The following is a 15,138-nucleotide window of genomic DNA, read 5'->3' as shown; positions in this document are numbered from 1 at the left end:
TGATGGCACACTGCAATCATTCAATTCAATTTAGTTTATGTTGTAAAGCCCAAAATCATAAATGAAAAATCATCCTAAAAGGGCTTTACAATCTGTAAACATACGACATCCCTGATCCAGGACCTCACATCGGATCAGGAAAGACTCCCATGAAAACAGAAAAAAAAACTTTCACGGGGAAAAAATGGCCAAAAACCTTTAGGAGAGCAACAGAGGAGGATCTCTCTCCCCAGATGGACAAAAGCAATAAATGTCCTGTGTACAGAATAAACAGCGTTTACAGAGTTACAACACGTTACATTGCTGTTGCTGAAAACTGCTGCAAAGTGATCAAACTGACAGATCTGCTCCCTCTGGTGTTGTACTGCAGCCTCAACCCTCATTCTTTGATGTTCAGTTCCAGATGGGCATCTTTAAACTGGACGAGCTCTTCAGTGGGATGTCTGAATCATGTTTTGGATAATCATTTGAATCAACAACTTTGTCACGTTACAATGAATTATTATCAAGTCAACACTTCTGGGTCACACTGAGTTGTGTGGATTTTCATAAACTATTGTCTGCATATTCCTATGATCAGATTATAATCTGCATATAAACCATAAGAACAAGGAGGGATATGAGACGTTTAGTTGGATGCCGTATTTAATTGAAACTGAAGAATGAGACAATATAGTAGTAGCCTACTCTGTGACAATCCCTTGGTTTCACTTTTATATTCCAACTTTGTTTATAAAGTAATACCTTGAACAGGGTTGTTTATGTCGTCTGCATGACGCGATCTGAACACAGGCGAAGTAGCTAAAATGCGCTCTGTAGTCCATCTTCAGAACATCGTAGTCTCACCGCTGCAGACCGAGGTCACTAACAGTCGCCTGCCGTCGCCTCATAACTAGTTACGTGAATGGGCGTTAGTGGAGATTCGCACTTGTCTTTTTCTAACTCCTCGTGTCTAAAATTTGAAGCATCTGGAAGTTACAATTTAATGCATCTAGCGTAAATGTAACATCCCAGGTTAGTTCACCAGTACCACGTTAAAAAACCCACCCACCCCCCAGCTAGCTTAGCAGTTGTTTTGCCAGACGACTCGCGCTGAGGTAAAAACAGAAGAAACCTCAGTTCACACCACGTGACATTATCTACCGCGTTCCTGATAGTGACGGAAGACAGCAGTGAAATGTGTCGTTAGATAAACAGAACATTTAACACCTACACATACCAACCTGTTTGCCTCCAAGTAGTCCACAGCAACGCAACCATGGAAACGCAGACGTGCTGCCTTCAAGTGCTCCATATAAAACCTCCGACTTTTTGTTACAAGGTCATACAGTACGGCGAGAATAAATCATATTTATTTTCACCGCAGACGTTTCTCTTCAACAAAGGAACGGCTGTGTCCCACGGTGCTTCATGTGCAGAGAGTAATGTCTTCCGTGCATTCGTTAGTTACTGCCGTCGTGTTAGAACTTCAAATTAGTAAACAGGCCCACTGGACCGTGATATGACGGTCCCCCTCAAAGTGTCACGTGTTTCACGCTACGCCTCGTGGTTTTACCAACATTAACTGGCATGAAATGAGAATCACGGGTTCACATACTGACGGTACAGATCGTCACTGACCAGGTGATGGCGCTATACCCAAATAATCCCACATCAGCTGCTTTAATTTTCAGTCATCCGAGTACAAGACTCAAATCTAAGTAAAGACTGAAAATAAAGCAGTTGGTGCGAGTCATGTAATGAAAGTGCATTACAAATATCAAACAATGTATAACTGCACAGTCTAATGCTGCATACAAGCCTGATACATGGCTTCAGTTTACACTTGTAAACAATACACAGATTATCTACCATGTAAAATAATCAGTGTCTGTTGGGAGTTGAAGTGTTCTACACAGCATACAAATGTATTCAGTCAGCAGAGGGTTAACAAGATTTTTTATTGTCAAGGCAGTGGCATCCCAGTTACAAACAGTTTACCACACACACATTAACCAACAGCTCAATTGTGCAAACAAGTTGTTCCCAGTTGTCCCAAATCATGCAATAAGTGTGATCCATTAACCCCGTTTCTTTAATTACACTCTTTTAGCTCATTGCAATAGTGCTAAAAGAGGGTTACTTTCTTAGAAAACATTCAGGAGTAGCAGGTGATATTTACATTTTTTAATCAACCTCCTCGATGGTTGGTCCGGATGATCCACCACCACCAGCTCCAGGGAAACCACCAGCTCCAGGGAAGCCACCAGCTCCAGGGAAGCCACCAGCTCCAGGGAAGCCACCAGCCATGCCTTCTGGCATACCACCAGCACCCTGATAGAGCTTTGTGACGATTGGGTTGCACACCTTCTCCAGCTCTTTCTGTTGATGCTCATACTCTTCCCTCTCGGCAGTCTGCATAAAAAAGAAAAAAAATTCACTTTTTTGCCAATTTATCGTAGTCCAAACAAATAAGAAAATGGCTCTAAAAATAAATGTACCTGGTTCTTGTCCAGCCAGCTGATGACCTCATTGCACTTGTCCAAAATCTTTGTTTTGTCATCGTCACTGATCTTGCCAGCAAGCTTTTCATCCTCCACAGTAGACTTCATGTTGAAGGCATACGACTCCAAGGCGTTCTTAGTAGACACCTTGTCGCGTTGAACATCATCTTCAGCCTTGTACTGCTCAGCTTCCTGGACCATGCGTTCAATGTCCTCCTTGCTGAGGCGACCTGGGCACATTGCAAATTGTTAATAATCGTCACAGCATATTTGAGATTAGGTTTGGCGTCAAACTAAAAACTCACCCTTATCATTGGTGATTGTGATCTTGTTCTCTTTGCCGGTGCTCTTGTCTGCAGCAGAGACATTCATGATGCCATTGGCATCAATGTCAAATGTGACCTCAATTTGGGGAACACCACGGGGAGCAGGAGGGATGGCCGTCAGCTCAAACTTGCCCAGCAGGTTGTTGTCCCTGGTCATGGCACGCTCACCCTCGTACACCTGTTTGAAGTATTTAGGGTTAAGCAGACAATTTTGGCGAGCCTACAGTTCTGACAACTTTGTTTTGCTTAGACATCTAAAGAATGTCAGGGCCATCTTTGGCCTTTCAACCTCTGGTGGAAACTCCAGATGCCAGGAATAAATATAGTCACTGTAAAAAAAAAAAAATGGTATAGTTTATGTTGTGCTTACCTGGATGAGCACACCAGGCTGGTTGTCTGAGTAGGTAGTGAAGGTCTGAGTCTGCTTTGTAGGAATAGTGGTGTTGCGTTTGATCAGCACCGTCATGACACCTCCAGCAGTCTCAATACCCAGAGACAGAGGGGTGACGTCAAGTAGCAGCAGGTCCTGGACATTTTCAGATTTGTCACCAGACAGGATGGCAGCCTGGACAGCTGTAAAAAATAAATGAACAAAATAGTTAGACATTAAGACAACTAAATTAGGTTTACATCCCCAACACTTCATACTTCTAGCTGCTGCAGCTGTGCAGCACTCACACAACTGGCTAAAGACACTTACCAGCTCCGTAAGCCACAGCTTCATCTGGATTGATGCTCTTGTTGAGCTCTTTTCCATTGAAGAAATCCTGGAGCAGCTTCTGGATCTTGGGGATACGGGTTGAGCCACCGACCAACACGATGTCATGGATCTGGGCCTTGTCCATCTTTGCATCACGGAGTGACTTCTCCACGGGTTCCAAGGTGCCGCGGAAGAGGTCAGCGTTGAGCTCCTCAAAACGAGCCCTGGTGATTGAGGTGTAGAAATCGACTCCCTCATACAAAGAGTCGATTTCTATGCTGGCCTGAGTGCTGGAAGAAAGGGTGCGCTTCGCCCTTTCGCAGGCAGTGCGCAGACGACGGACGGCTCTCTTGTTGTCGCTGATGTCCTTCTTGTACTTGCGCTTGAACTCAGCAATGAAGTGGTTGACCATGCGGCTGTCAAAATCTTCCCCGCCAAGATGTGTATCTCCAGCAGTGGACTTCACCTCAAAGATGCCATCCTCAATAGTCAAGATGGACACATCAAAGGTGCCACCACCAAGATCAAAGATGAGGACGTTCCTTTCAGCACCAACCTGAAATTAAACTATTGTCAACATTTTCCAAAGCTACTCCATCATGATGAACTTCCGCAACTTGAGCATGAATTGGACATCACTAAAATATTAATGAAATTCATTTTACTAATGATTCAAATCGGAATTGTTCCAAGTTTACTACCTTCTTGTCCAACCCATAGGCGATGGCAGCAGCAGTTGGTTCATTGATGATACGCAGAACATTGAGGCCGGAGATTGTCCCAGCATCCTTAGTAGCCTGGCGCTGAGAGTCATTGAAGTAGGCAGGTACCGTAACTACAGCATTGTTGACAGTCTTAAAAGGAAACAAGCCAGACATTAGCATTATTCCCATCAAAGATTTCTTTCTTTTACTCTGGGCACAGCAAAATTACATACTTTGCCGAGGTAGGCTTCAGCAATCTCCTTCATCTTTGTCAGCACCATAGACGAGACTTCCTCTGGGAAGAAGGACTTTGTCTCGCCCTTGTACTCAACTTGAAGCTTCGGGCGAGTGTTGTCATTGATGACATCAAATGGCCAGTGCTTCATATCTGACTGCACAACAGCATCGTCAAACCTGCGACCAATCAGTCGTTTGGCATCTGTTAAATAAAAAATGTAAATATACTTTGATGTCAGTTTCTATTCAAATCACGCCACCATCCAAGGAAGGAATTACACCATTTTTAGTCTTTTAACCTCTGTTGGAAACTACGAATGGCAGGAAAAGTGCTTTACGATGGTCATTTAAGACTATTTATATTTCAGTCCGTTTTTCTTGTCACAATAGGAGTACAAACGTTAACACCACAAACCAGACAGTTGGTGCAAACAAAAACAAATAATCTAGATATGTTACCAATTTTAAGGAGGAAAGTGTGAGACTACAATATCAAATTAAAGATGGAATTCATACCAAAAACTGTGTTGGTGGGGTTCATGGCAACCTGATTCTTGGCTGCATCTCCGATCAGCCTCTCTGAATCTGTGAAGGCCACATAGCTGGGTGTGGTCCTGTTGCCCTGGTCATTGGCGATGATTTCAACTTTGCCATGCTGGAACACACCAACACAGGAGTAGGTGGTCCCAAGATCGATACCAATAGCTGGTCCCTTGGACATTTTTCCTACACAAAAAAAAGATGGTTTATTCGTTAGATGCATACCTGCAAACTCATGAGGGATGAAAAAGGGGACAACGGGGGGGGGGGGGGGGGGGTGCAGGTGACTTTTCTTTTTTTTGTCACCACACCACATCCACATTGTTTGAAGCCTCAATGCTTTTAGAACCACAACTACAGTCATTTTATTGTTCTGACCACAAATCTAAATAATGATAAACAGTTTAAGAACAAAAGGTCCTCCGCTCTGACTCAGCCCTATAATGATAGTAATAACAAATATACATTGTCATTATATATAATATGGTTAAAGTCATTCATGAACCAACTTCCTTTTTTTTCCCTGAATCTGTTCTGTCTCTACCTGTTCGTCACGATACTCATATTATAACTTCTATACATATTACATACCTGCCATAAATATCATGATATCTGATACCAGAATTCAATACCATAAATACGAGACTGGTATATTTATCTATAATAGTAATAAATAAAATATTTGTATGGTTCACTTATTACCAACTTTTTCAACACTTAACAAATGACAGTAATATTAGTATTAATACAGCCAGATATGAATGAAACTACATGGTTCCATCATGAAATAATGAGATATACTTTATTAATCCCCAAGGGGAAATTAGTTCTCTGCATTTAACCCATCATTAGTTATTAAGGAGCATTGATTATACACTATGAGGCCGTTAGTCTGACCAGATGATACAGAGTTCATCAGGATGAGCAGCTGTAGAGTTACACAACTTTACAGACTGAAACATTTCACTTCTGGCATCTTTTTATTTTTTAAGCCGAAGTCTCTAAAGCTGCGCCACTTCTCTCGCTGTGAGCTGCGCAGCGCAGTGTGCGCAGACAGCTCGACACGGAGCAGCGCGTGCGCTCTGATCGCTCTCTTAATGAAGTATTTGATACTAAAAATATGCTAAATCACATCGTGTTTAACGTACGGGTACTTTGTTAGCATCGCTACACCGTGCAGCGTGACAGCAGCAGATGTAGCGGGCTAACATTCAAGCTAACCTGAACCCCCAAACGATGTCGACATCTGAACGCTGATTGGCCGAGACTCGACACGTCCCATCAAAGATGTTTTATTGCGAAGAGCACCACGTCACACTTTTCTCCGCGTCTCACTGCAATCTCAACGGCAGCGGGCCAGGTGAACCCCCCCCCCCCCCAAAAAAAAACCCCAAAGCTCTTCGGATCTCCACGATTCACGTGGATGACCTATTTTGAGTTCAAAACGGTGAATTTCACCGAAAGGTGACAAATTTGCAGGTATGTAGATGTATTTAGTCATTTCATGACAGAGGTATAAATACTTGTTAAAACATAATTGACATTAAAGAGTGAAAAAAGGGGGCCATTACCACTTGCCAGCCCAGCCGGCTTCACTGCGCAGAGTATAAACTAAGGTGCCACCGATTAGTCATGTTGAGAGCACCACGCTAGCTCTGATCATGTGACAACGAGACATCAAATAGACCGACGACGTTAGGCTCGGAAGTTGGAAAGAATTAACTTTATGGTTCGTTTATTACTAAAACGCAATTAACTATTAAATGCATTACCATACAATCGTTTGATCATAAACTAATTAAGAGTGAACTGTAAGAGTATATGAATAATGTCAAGCGAATGGAAATACAAAGACCGGAAGTCGAGTGATGTAACAGCTAGCTTACCACCGCTTGTTCGAGAACATTCTCCCAGAATCCTTACCCCCACTGTAGCTAACGTTAGCTAATCTTCGCGAGAAACGTTAACGTCTTTACAGGCATCAGAGAATAATATTGTATTTGCTACAATTCAGCACCAGCAATTACAAATTAAAAGTAACTTCCGCATGTTAGTAAATAACGTAAAGAACAGACAGCGAGTGAGCAAAACGCTAGGAATAACGGCACTCAAGCCATTTAAACAACCCACGAGGAATGTGAGAAGGTTCACTAAAAGAATAACTTACCGAATTGATGAGCCAAATGTGACGTTCGGGGCCGTGTTGGAATGGGCTGCTGCGATGTTCGTTTGTCCTTGCCGGTATGAGACTAGAAGGTGAGGATTAGTCGTTATCGGAGCTTTATATATGATCGGCAAGGCAGCCAATGAGACGTCGAGTCTCTACCGAACGGTCCACCAATGAAGCTTCGTATAGCTGATGACGTCAGTAACGACCCAGCATACTTCCTGTCTCGTGATCTGTATTTCATGATCACGTACAGTAATTCATAATCAGTTATTGTCGATATAATCATTTTGACAATAGCTTTATCTGGTGATGGATGTAATTATGCATACATAATTCGAGATTGTATCCATAATAACAAATGATCTATATAAGTATACAATATAATATGTTTATACTATTTTCCATTGAGGAATTATTGAGGAAATAAGGAGGGGCGATTTAGGGCCCTGGACTTTAGCATCTTTCCGAGCAGAAAGTACAGAGCGATGTACACATATATTGGTGGTAATAAACAAAAGGCGTGGTTTAAACAGTATTCACAGTAGCCTATGAACACTACACCAAGGCCTCAGTGCTAGCGCCATCGAGTCCTACAAAACCTCTGCTGGCTTCCTGTGTCCCTTTTGGATTAACTACAAAATGCTGGTCTTTACTAACAAAGACCTTTACAACTAATACTACCTTTCATATCTTGCAAACCTCCTCTTCCCCAACCAACCCTCTCAGTTCCTCAGATCCACCAAAGCCGTCCTTCTCTCCAGCCCCCAAGTCCAACTTTTGCTTTCAATCCTTGGCTTGTGGCTTTGCTTGTCCCTCTTGTTGCTCTTCATCAAGTTTGTCCTGGATGAACTGGAGGCCTAAACATCACCTGATCAGAAAGCGGCGCTGTGTGCAGTAAGTGATCCTACCTGTTCATTCACAGCTTATGATTCTGGGAATGTTGTCATTTCACATGTTTGATAAAAGTTTACTCGAGGAGAAGGAACAATAAGAGATGGTCAGACTGTCCTCGGGAGGGGAATTGATCCTTGCAGCCGCAGCTCAACCTTTTCGTTCATCAGAGACCAAACATAGACATGGAAAGGGCTTGGTAAAGCTAGCTGATAAACTCTTTTACCTCCTCTCTTCCCCAGCCTGTCTTTACAATCTGAAGGCTGCCTGTCAGCACTTCCAATTTGTATCTCTGAAATTAACTGATAACGTTCAAGTTGTGAAATTAAAGGTCCAAAAGGTCTTGTATGTTATCTGCAACTAATTTACAGAATCTGGAGAGATGCTGAGCGTTGCGTTTTGCACACACCTCTTGACGGATCATCATCTTCTTCTTCTTCATGGCCTGATGAAACCATCCGGTTTGAATTTACTTGCTTGGTTATGTTCGGCTTTTAGCTTGAAGGCATTTAGGAAGAAATAATAGTCAAATTCTTTGAATAAATGCCCTGTTCTATTGTGGTTGTTGACTTTAAATGGGGCGGGGTTTCGCCTGTGGTCACTACCTTTTGCCTGCGGGGCTGGTGCAAAGATCTTTCTCAGTGTGCTGATCAAAGACATGATGGTGTTCAGAAAAGATACATTCAGTTACAACCATTTGCCCTAAAAAATCCCTCATCCGTGTTCAAACAAAGCACGCCAGTGTGTTGTAGCAAAACATACTTTATTGGTACATGTGAAGACAAAATGTATACAATATTTACACAGTTAAAAGCAAGTTCCCCACATCATTTTCTGTGTAAAAATACACTCTTTCGTACAGTAAAAAGCTAATCAGTTGAATATGTGAGCATTCTTATAGGGCTCTTGATATTACTGATTTTGTACTGTATTTTACAGATTATTATAGCTCCGTCTCCTTTATGTCTGCTCATTATTTATCTCTGCTGCTGCCATCGCATTTGTGTTTATCACTGAGCTTATCACCGCTGGTTTTTCAACGACGTACTGTGTGAATGCCATGTTGAAGAGCCCTGTGAGAGAGAGAGAGAGAGAGAGAGAGAGAGAGAGAGAGAGAGAGAGAGAGAGAGAGAGAGAGAGAGAGAGAGAGAGAGAGAGAGAGAGAGAGAGAGAGAGAGAGAGAGAGAGAGAGAGAGAGAGAGAGAGAGAGAGAGAGAGAGAGAGAGAGAGAGAGAGAGAGAGAGAGAGAGAGAGAGAGATGTTAAATTGAACTGTACTTGTATTGTGCTTTTCTAATCTTCCGACCACTCAACGCGCTTTAACACAACATCATTCACACACTACCATGCAAGGTGCCACCTGCTTATCAGGACTAACTAACATCTTCACACACATTCACAAACCGTAGGCACACCCACGGGAGCAATTTGGGGTTAGGTGTCTTGCCCAAGGAACAGCCAATCGATTTAAAGGACAACCCTGTCTCGCCCGAGACTTTTACATCGGTGATTCATTTCAGAAACAGGTTACTGCCCTGTTTCTGTGGAAAGACAAGTGTGTCACCAGTACTGCAAGTTTAATGCATCATCTGAAACTGTGAAATAAAGAGGGACTTTTGGGGAATTAAAGAATTGATGAGAAAAATTTGAATATACAAAAAAAAAGTGAACTTGCAGATACATATGATGTGCACGTACAGAAACATCACTAAAAGAAGGACTGACCAGGAGTTACTAATACATTTTAACATAATTAAATGTTTTGAATTTGTTGAACTGAACCCGTAATTTCTTCTTGGGTTTCCTCAAATTATCTTTATTTCCCAATTGACAAGTGGAAAGCTTGTGCATTTACAGTCAGCCAACACTCTCCACGTAACTATGTTTCACTGAGCTTAAGTCTCTGCTGGCACAAATGTTTCCCTGCAGTACTTTTCCACGTTTCCTCAGGATTTAAAACGAGTGCTGAATTATCTGCTCACCTCTTCGTCTCTGTCCTTGGGCATTCTTGTCTTCGAGGCTTGATTTTGATTTACTGCTCTCCTCTGATGGAACAGTGTCCTCATTATCTGTAACAATAACAACTATCATGAGTGTTTACATATATAATTTAAAAAAGAAAGCACGTGCGTTATTACAAGATGCTCTGCAGGAAATAGTGAATATGGTCTGCTTACCTCTCTTCCAGGCAATGTGCGCTCTTCTCAGCTTGATGGCAAAGAAAATGACAACCACCAGTAGACCGAATATCAGGCATGTGACCAGGAAGACCAGTAATGATGAACTTCCTCCGGTTCCTGTCCGTATATTTGTGTCATTAAAACTCCCTGAAAATGTACACAATGCTAGTTATTTCAGCAAAACCCGAATCTCTTTTAAAGACTGTTATCTCACTATCATTTTTATAGCAGGGCAACTGAACTTCAATAAACCTCTGTTCACAGTGTGAACGGACCTGTTCGGTTTCCCTTTGTACTGTTATTGGATGTGATGTCTTCTGTTGCCTCAGAGACAGACGTCCAGTCTTGAAGGCCGGATGGAGAAGAAAAGTGGAATAATTATTTCAGACAATGAATAATCGGCTGCAGTCTGAGTCAACCCGGTTTTCTAAAGGGAGCAACTCAGCTGTGGTTGCTCAGACGTACCACTAGATGGGGACAAACATCTGTTAATAATAGTTTTTAATAGAATCTTACAATAGTTATATCATACCTGTTGTGCTGGTTGCATTACTTATGGTGTCATTCCTCCTCCTGGTCGAGCCGAATACTACAGATGTTGTTGAGTCATCTGTAATTGGTTGAATAAGCCTCATGAGAAAAATGTTTTCATAAATGGTACATATATTAAAGGTGCAGAATGTAATAAATTACATGTTAAATTCGAGCCGAGGGCTTGTCAATAATACATTCATGTATATTTTGATAGTTTGTTTAGCAGTTAGCCCAAGTTTTAAAAAAACTAATGACTACAAAAAATGGGCTATACAAAATTAACTGAATTGAACTATAGCCTGATCTAGTTGCAATGTGAAAGCTGAAATAGCTGTAGTTTTCATCGTTTGATATTCAGGTGCTTTAATTATGAGAAAAATAATAGAAAGAGAAAAATATATGAATAAATAAAAAGTGATCAAACTAAATGTATTTCGACATTCTTATTATATTTGATGAATTTTGAGTTTGTGGCATGCCATAATCCTTTTAAAAAACATTTTAAATTTATATTTTATTAGTGTTCAGAATCTCACATACACATATTTCAATTTTTCAGATTCTATGTATAGAGAAGTAAAAAACAAACAACCACATATACAAATAAAGAAACAAAAACAATACCATAGTAACAAAACTATAAATAAAGCAGGGAGAAATCATTTTCCATAGAGTAAAGAAATACAGTCAGGCCATTTATCTGTGACATAGTTGCACCACTTTTGCCAGTGCTTAAGAAATGTTTCCCGGCATGCCATAATCTACTACTTGAATGTTACATTATACATTTTGTTTTGTTTTTGTTGTTCAAAGATTATTTTGGACTGTTCCTTTTGTCTCATCTCAAGTCTGCATATCATCCGATGTGGAATATTTTGTCACATAACAAAAAAATGACAGATAAATACAAATCGAGCATCTCACCTCCGGTGCTGAGATGTGAGCCAGTGGATTTTACAGGGACCAGAGGACGTCCACTGGGTGCTGTGACTATCTTTGGCTCGAAGGAAGAAAACAGCTGATTGGAGGGAGCAGCTGATAACGTTATTGAGCTCTCTGATGAAGGCCCCTTAACGTCTCTGGTTGGAAGGTACACTGTTGTTCTCCTGTGTCTGAAGACGGTTGTTGTTCCTGGCACCACCGTTGACCCTCTAGGCTGGGTTGTTGGGGAACTGGTCGTCGTTGTGCCCCGGGGCTTTGTTGCTGTGACGGAGAGGGATTACAGTCTCAGTGAAAAAAAACCTTTGCTGACATTTTTAACAATTTATTTATGTATTCATTACACAGCACACAGAAGAAGAAATCACATGGGGCTGTTTTGTTTTTTGGTTAGTTTCACAGCCTGGTGCTGTGGACAGTGTCATGGTGGGAAAAAACCCCTCTCAAGGGCTTTCCATGCTTTGTGATGACATAACTATGTGGTAACTGTTCCTCAAATTGCCGCCTTTATGGAGAGGTACTTAAAGTAAACACATTTTGGTTAATGCAAGCGCTATTTTTACGTATTTTATCTGCTAGTGAAAGTTGGAAGTGAATAAATTGTACTTACAGTCTGGTCCAATTTTGACAAAGTTCATCAAAGGTCGTGAGTGCAAAGCTGGATGGCGAACAAGGCATTTGACAGTGATCCTCTTCTCCACTGGGCGAACATGTAGCATTTCCATTGTGACATATTTATTGTCATCATATGTTCTAACTTCTTCTTGGCCATGAGCTGTGGAATAGGCCAGATGTCATTAGTATCATTTCTAATAGGTGAATAGATGTCACAGAAAGATGAGCCCACTCTGTGGGGGCTCAGTCTTATCTTCAAAAGTGCAAATGCAAAGATATACAGTGACTAGGACCAAAAAGATTGAATGACATCCGAATCAGAATGTGATATTTCATCTCTTTAGAGCAAAACAGCTTCTTTAGGTAGAGTATAGATTCAGAATAGCAGTGAGCAAAGATGCAACACCACCAACATGCAGCTAAAGATGACAGATTCATGTTATTTTACTTTATATCCTTCACTTTGGTTCATTTATTCATTAAAGTGTATTTTGCAGTTTATTCTAAGTCAATGTCTTCAGTTATTACAAACGTACCAATAATTTCAGGCCCATTATTCAACTTCCAGGAGATCTGGGGAGGATAGTGGTTTCCCTCAGCAGTGCATTTTATGACAAACGTTCCTTCATTCGTTGCTACTTCCATTTTGGGATGCCCTTTAAAACAATCAACACCAGAGCAGATGTTATGACATTATTCTGAAATGCTATGAGTCCTATAGTAAAGGGGAGTACAAATCCTTGTCAACGTCACATCGTTTGCTGGCTTTAAAAATATTGCAATCTGGGATTCAATCAATTATCCTCACCTAACACTGTCACCTCCACTTTCTTCTCTGTTGTGTGAGCGCCATACTGAGAGCACGTGTAGATGCCTCCATCTTTGAAGGTGATGCCGGAAATACTGATGGTAAATTCTGACAGAGACAGTTTGGTGATGCTGTAGCGCTTGTCCTTTAAAGCTGGGAGCGAGTGATGGGGAATAAAAAGATGTTTAATATCCGAAACTCAAAAGCCAGACAACATGTATCTTGCTGCGCATGCACGTGTTGAGTAATTGAAGCACAAGATATGTCATATTCACCTTTATAGTTGTTGAAGAAAATAATATATCCTTCAGGATTCTTCCAGTCGACTTGGGTAATGTGAGCGTCAGTGACTGGACAGCTTAAGCTGAGTGTCTGACCTGTTCTCACAGTCACACGCTGCCACACGGCAAGTGAAACTGCAATCAAACACATAGAAACATCAGTTTCCTTGTAAACTCATACCGAGAGCACAATGTATTTTTCCCTCCGTGCAGTTTAATGAGCCACCTACTATTGGAATTAAAGTCAAGATTAAAGGTTTGACAGTTTGACTCATCTATTCCTGTCTGTACCCCTTGCATGTGTGTGTGTGTGTGTGTCAGGAAAGACAAACTACTGTTCTTCACTGTACTGCAACTTCAAAAGAAACAACCCCCCCTGTCAAACACATAATGCATATTCTGATGTGACAGGAAGTAATGTGGTAAGTTATTTCAGGGTGAAAGAGAAATTGAAGGCGTGTAATGGAGAAATGCTGCAGGTTGTTCTCAGGGGCTTTTGGTGCTCTTTCTTTCCTATGGGGGAGAATGACGAGCTGTTTGGAAAACACACTTGTGGGGGCAATTTGACACCAGCAGTGGGCTTGAAGAGGCAGAAGTCATGAAGAGTGTTTCACACGTGTTGGTTGTTACAGATATGACATTACATTAGTCGGACATTGTAGTTGAACACCCTTTTTCTTTTGCTGTATGCAACATGTTTTGGAAAGTTTTCTCTAGACTTTAGTCATTGGGCTTCAGACTTTTTTTTAAAGTTCTTAAAACCTGATTCATAAAGAACATTTCAATTTACAGGAAACTATAGTCAATGTAAACGAAATAAAAATAATTAATCAGACAAGAGCAAATAAGCAGATATTTGCAGTAAACATACATGGATACATACTGTACAGAACGTATTAGAATAGCAGTGAATGAAATGTACAAAATGTATTAATTAAAAAATAAAGAACTTGAAATATAACATGGGGAATTTGGATAAAAATCCCACAAGGAATGCAATTCATCAAAGGCACTGTTATTTCAAAAACTGTACATGCAAAACAAAAAAATCGAATGCTTCAAAAAGCAAGAGCTCAGGCAACACGGCTTTTTATGGAAGACAACTTGGACGACAAGTGTAACCATTTGATTTGTCAGAAGCATCAGAGTCCATAACTTGGCCAAAATATTCCCTTATAAACACTCACATTTAGACGAGTACTGTAAGTCATATGTTAAGAAGCCATGAGCAAAACCATCACTTCCAAGTTGGTTGATCTGCAATTGTAATGATCAGATTCAGCTCATTGTCTTATTTCCGTATACTTCTCATGATGGACTCACCCTGTAGGAGTAACACGAAGACACTGAGCTGCAGCTTCAGTTCCATCTCACGAACAGTCAAACTTCGACTCTGCTGCGTTTCCTCATCTCTCGATCTGTTTGTACTCTAATGAGACCTTCCATGACATCACAGCCCTGTGGTTTCCATAGACTCATGTGATACATATTGAAGAGGATGAGGTTAAAAGTGCAGGTTTCATACATATCACTGTACTATACATATATCTTCCCAGATACAAGTTAATTATCATCTGTATTCCCTGAGTGGAGGCCACAAGTGTTGTTCTAGGTTGCAAAGATAAAAGATCAGATGTTTCAAACACCGTACACTTTCTAAATCATCAGGGATTCAAAATTCTCACTATTAACTACTTTAATTTTTAAAAAATATGACGAGTGTTTGTGGTA

The 15,138-nt window shown here is 41.0% G+C and overlaps 3 protein-coding genes and 1 long non-coding RNA gene across 6 annotated transcripts in view; 1 reads left to right on the top strand and 3 right to left on the bottom strand.

Moving 5' to 3' along the window:
• Positions 1-1,399, bottom strand: part of jhy (junctional cadherin complex regulator) — a 28,620-nt gene extending 27,221 nt beyond the window's left edge. For all 3 annotated transcript variants that reach the window (XM_056411888.1, XM_056411889.1, XM_056411890.1), the window contains exon 1: positions 1,224-1,399. The gene's annotated coding sequence lies outside the window, so the exon portion shown is untranslated. The remainder of the gene's footprint in view (positions 1-1,223) is intronic.
• Positions 1,400-1,921: 522 nt separating this feature from the next.
• hspa8 (heat shock protein 8) lies at positions 1,922-7,256 on the bottom strand. Its single transcript, XM_056411891.1, has 9 exons — positions 7,158-7,256; positions 4,967-5,176; positions 4,447-4,652; positions 4,211-4,363; positions 3,510-4,065; positions 3,180-3,382; positions 2,789-2,987; positions 2,481-2,713; positions 1,922-2,394 (listed from the first exon to the last, which is right to left on the bottom strand). Exons 2-9 carry the CDS (start codon positions 5,169-5,171, stop codon positions 2,167-2,169), a joined length of 1,983 nt encoding a protein of 660 aa, XP_056267866.1. The 5' UTR covers positions 5,172-5,176; positions 7,158-7,256; the 3' UTR covers positions 1,922-2,166.
• Positions 5,201-10,515, top strand: LOC130192050 (uncharacterized). The gene is made up of 3 exons (XR_008831317.1): positions 5,201-6,469; positions 7,887-8,054; positions 10,239-10,515. It is a non-coding gene; the product is annotated as an uncharacterized LOC130192050 (long non-coding RNA).
• Positions 8,798-14,791, bottom strand: LOC130192049 (cytotoxic and regulatory T-cell molecule). The gene is made up of 11 exons (XM_056411893.1): positions 14,731-14,791; positions 13,402-13,542; positions 13,127-13,279; positions 12,855-12,974; positions 12,314-12,478; positions 11,689-11,967; positions 10,763-10,840; positions 10,506-10,574; positions 10,228-10,377; positions 10,033-10,119; positions 8,798-9,124 (listed from the first exon to the last, which is right to left on the bottom strand). The coding sequence occupies exons 1-11, from the start codon at positions 14,774-14,776 to the stop codon at positions 9,012-9,014; spliced, it is 1,401 nt and encodes a 466-aa protein (XP_056267868.1). The 5' UTR covers positions 14,777-14,791; the 3' UTR covers positions 8,798-9,011.
• Between the last annotated feature and the right edge of the window lie 347 nt (positions 14,792-15,138).

This window comes from Pseudoliparis swirei, chromosome 3 (genome assembly GCF_029220125.1).
Source record: "Pseudoliparis swirei isolate HS2019 ecotype Mariana Trench chromosome 3, NWPU_hadal_v1, whole genome shotgun sequence".
NCBI classification, from domain to species: Eukaryota; Metazoa; Chordata; class Actinopteri; order Perciformes; family Liparidae; genus Pseudoliparis; species Pseudoliparis swirei.
This window is presented reverse-complemented; position numbering and strand designations above follow the sequence as displayed.

What these genes read in the sequence shown, in the direction of transcription:
- LOC130192049 (XM_056411893.1), bottom strand. Translation starts at nt 14,776, where the DNA reads ATGGAACTGAAGCTGCAGCTCAGTGTCTTCGTGTTACTCCTACAGG. An exon ending in AGTGGAGGTGACAGTGTTAG is followed by an intron (nt 12,975 to 13,126) that starts GTGAGGATAATT and finishes ATTGTTTTAAAG; the next exon opens with GGCATCCCAAAATGGAAGTA. An exon ending in TAATGCAACCAGCACAACAG is followed by an intron (nt 10,575 to 10,762) that starts GTATGATATAAC and finishes CCGGCCTTCAAG; the next exon opens with ACTGGACGTCTGTCTCTGAG.
- hspa8 (XM_056411891.1), bottom strand. Translation starts at nt 5,171, where the DNA reads ATGTCCAAGGGACCAGCTATTGGTATCGATCTTGGGACCACCTACTCC. An exon ending in CCCCACCAACACAGTTTTTG is followed by an intron (nt 4,653 to 4,966) that starts GTATGAATTCCA and finishes TTTATTTAACAG; the next exon opens with ATGCCAAACGACTGATTGGT. An exon ending in AGCCTGGTGTGCTCATCCAG is followed by an intron (nt 2,988 to 3,179) that starts GTAAGCACAACA and finishes TACTTCAAACAG; the next exon opens with GTGTACGAGGGTGAGCGTGC.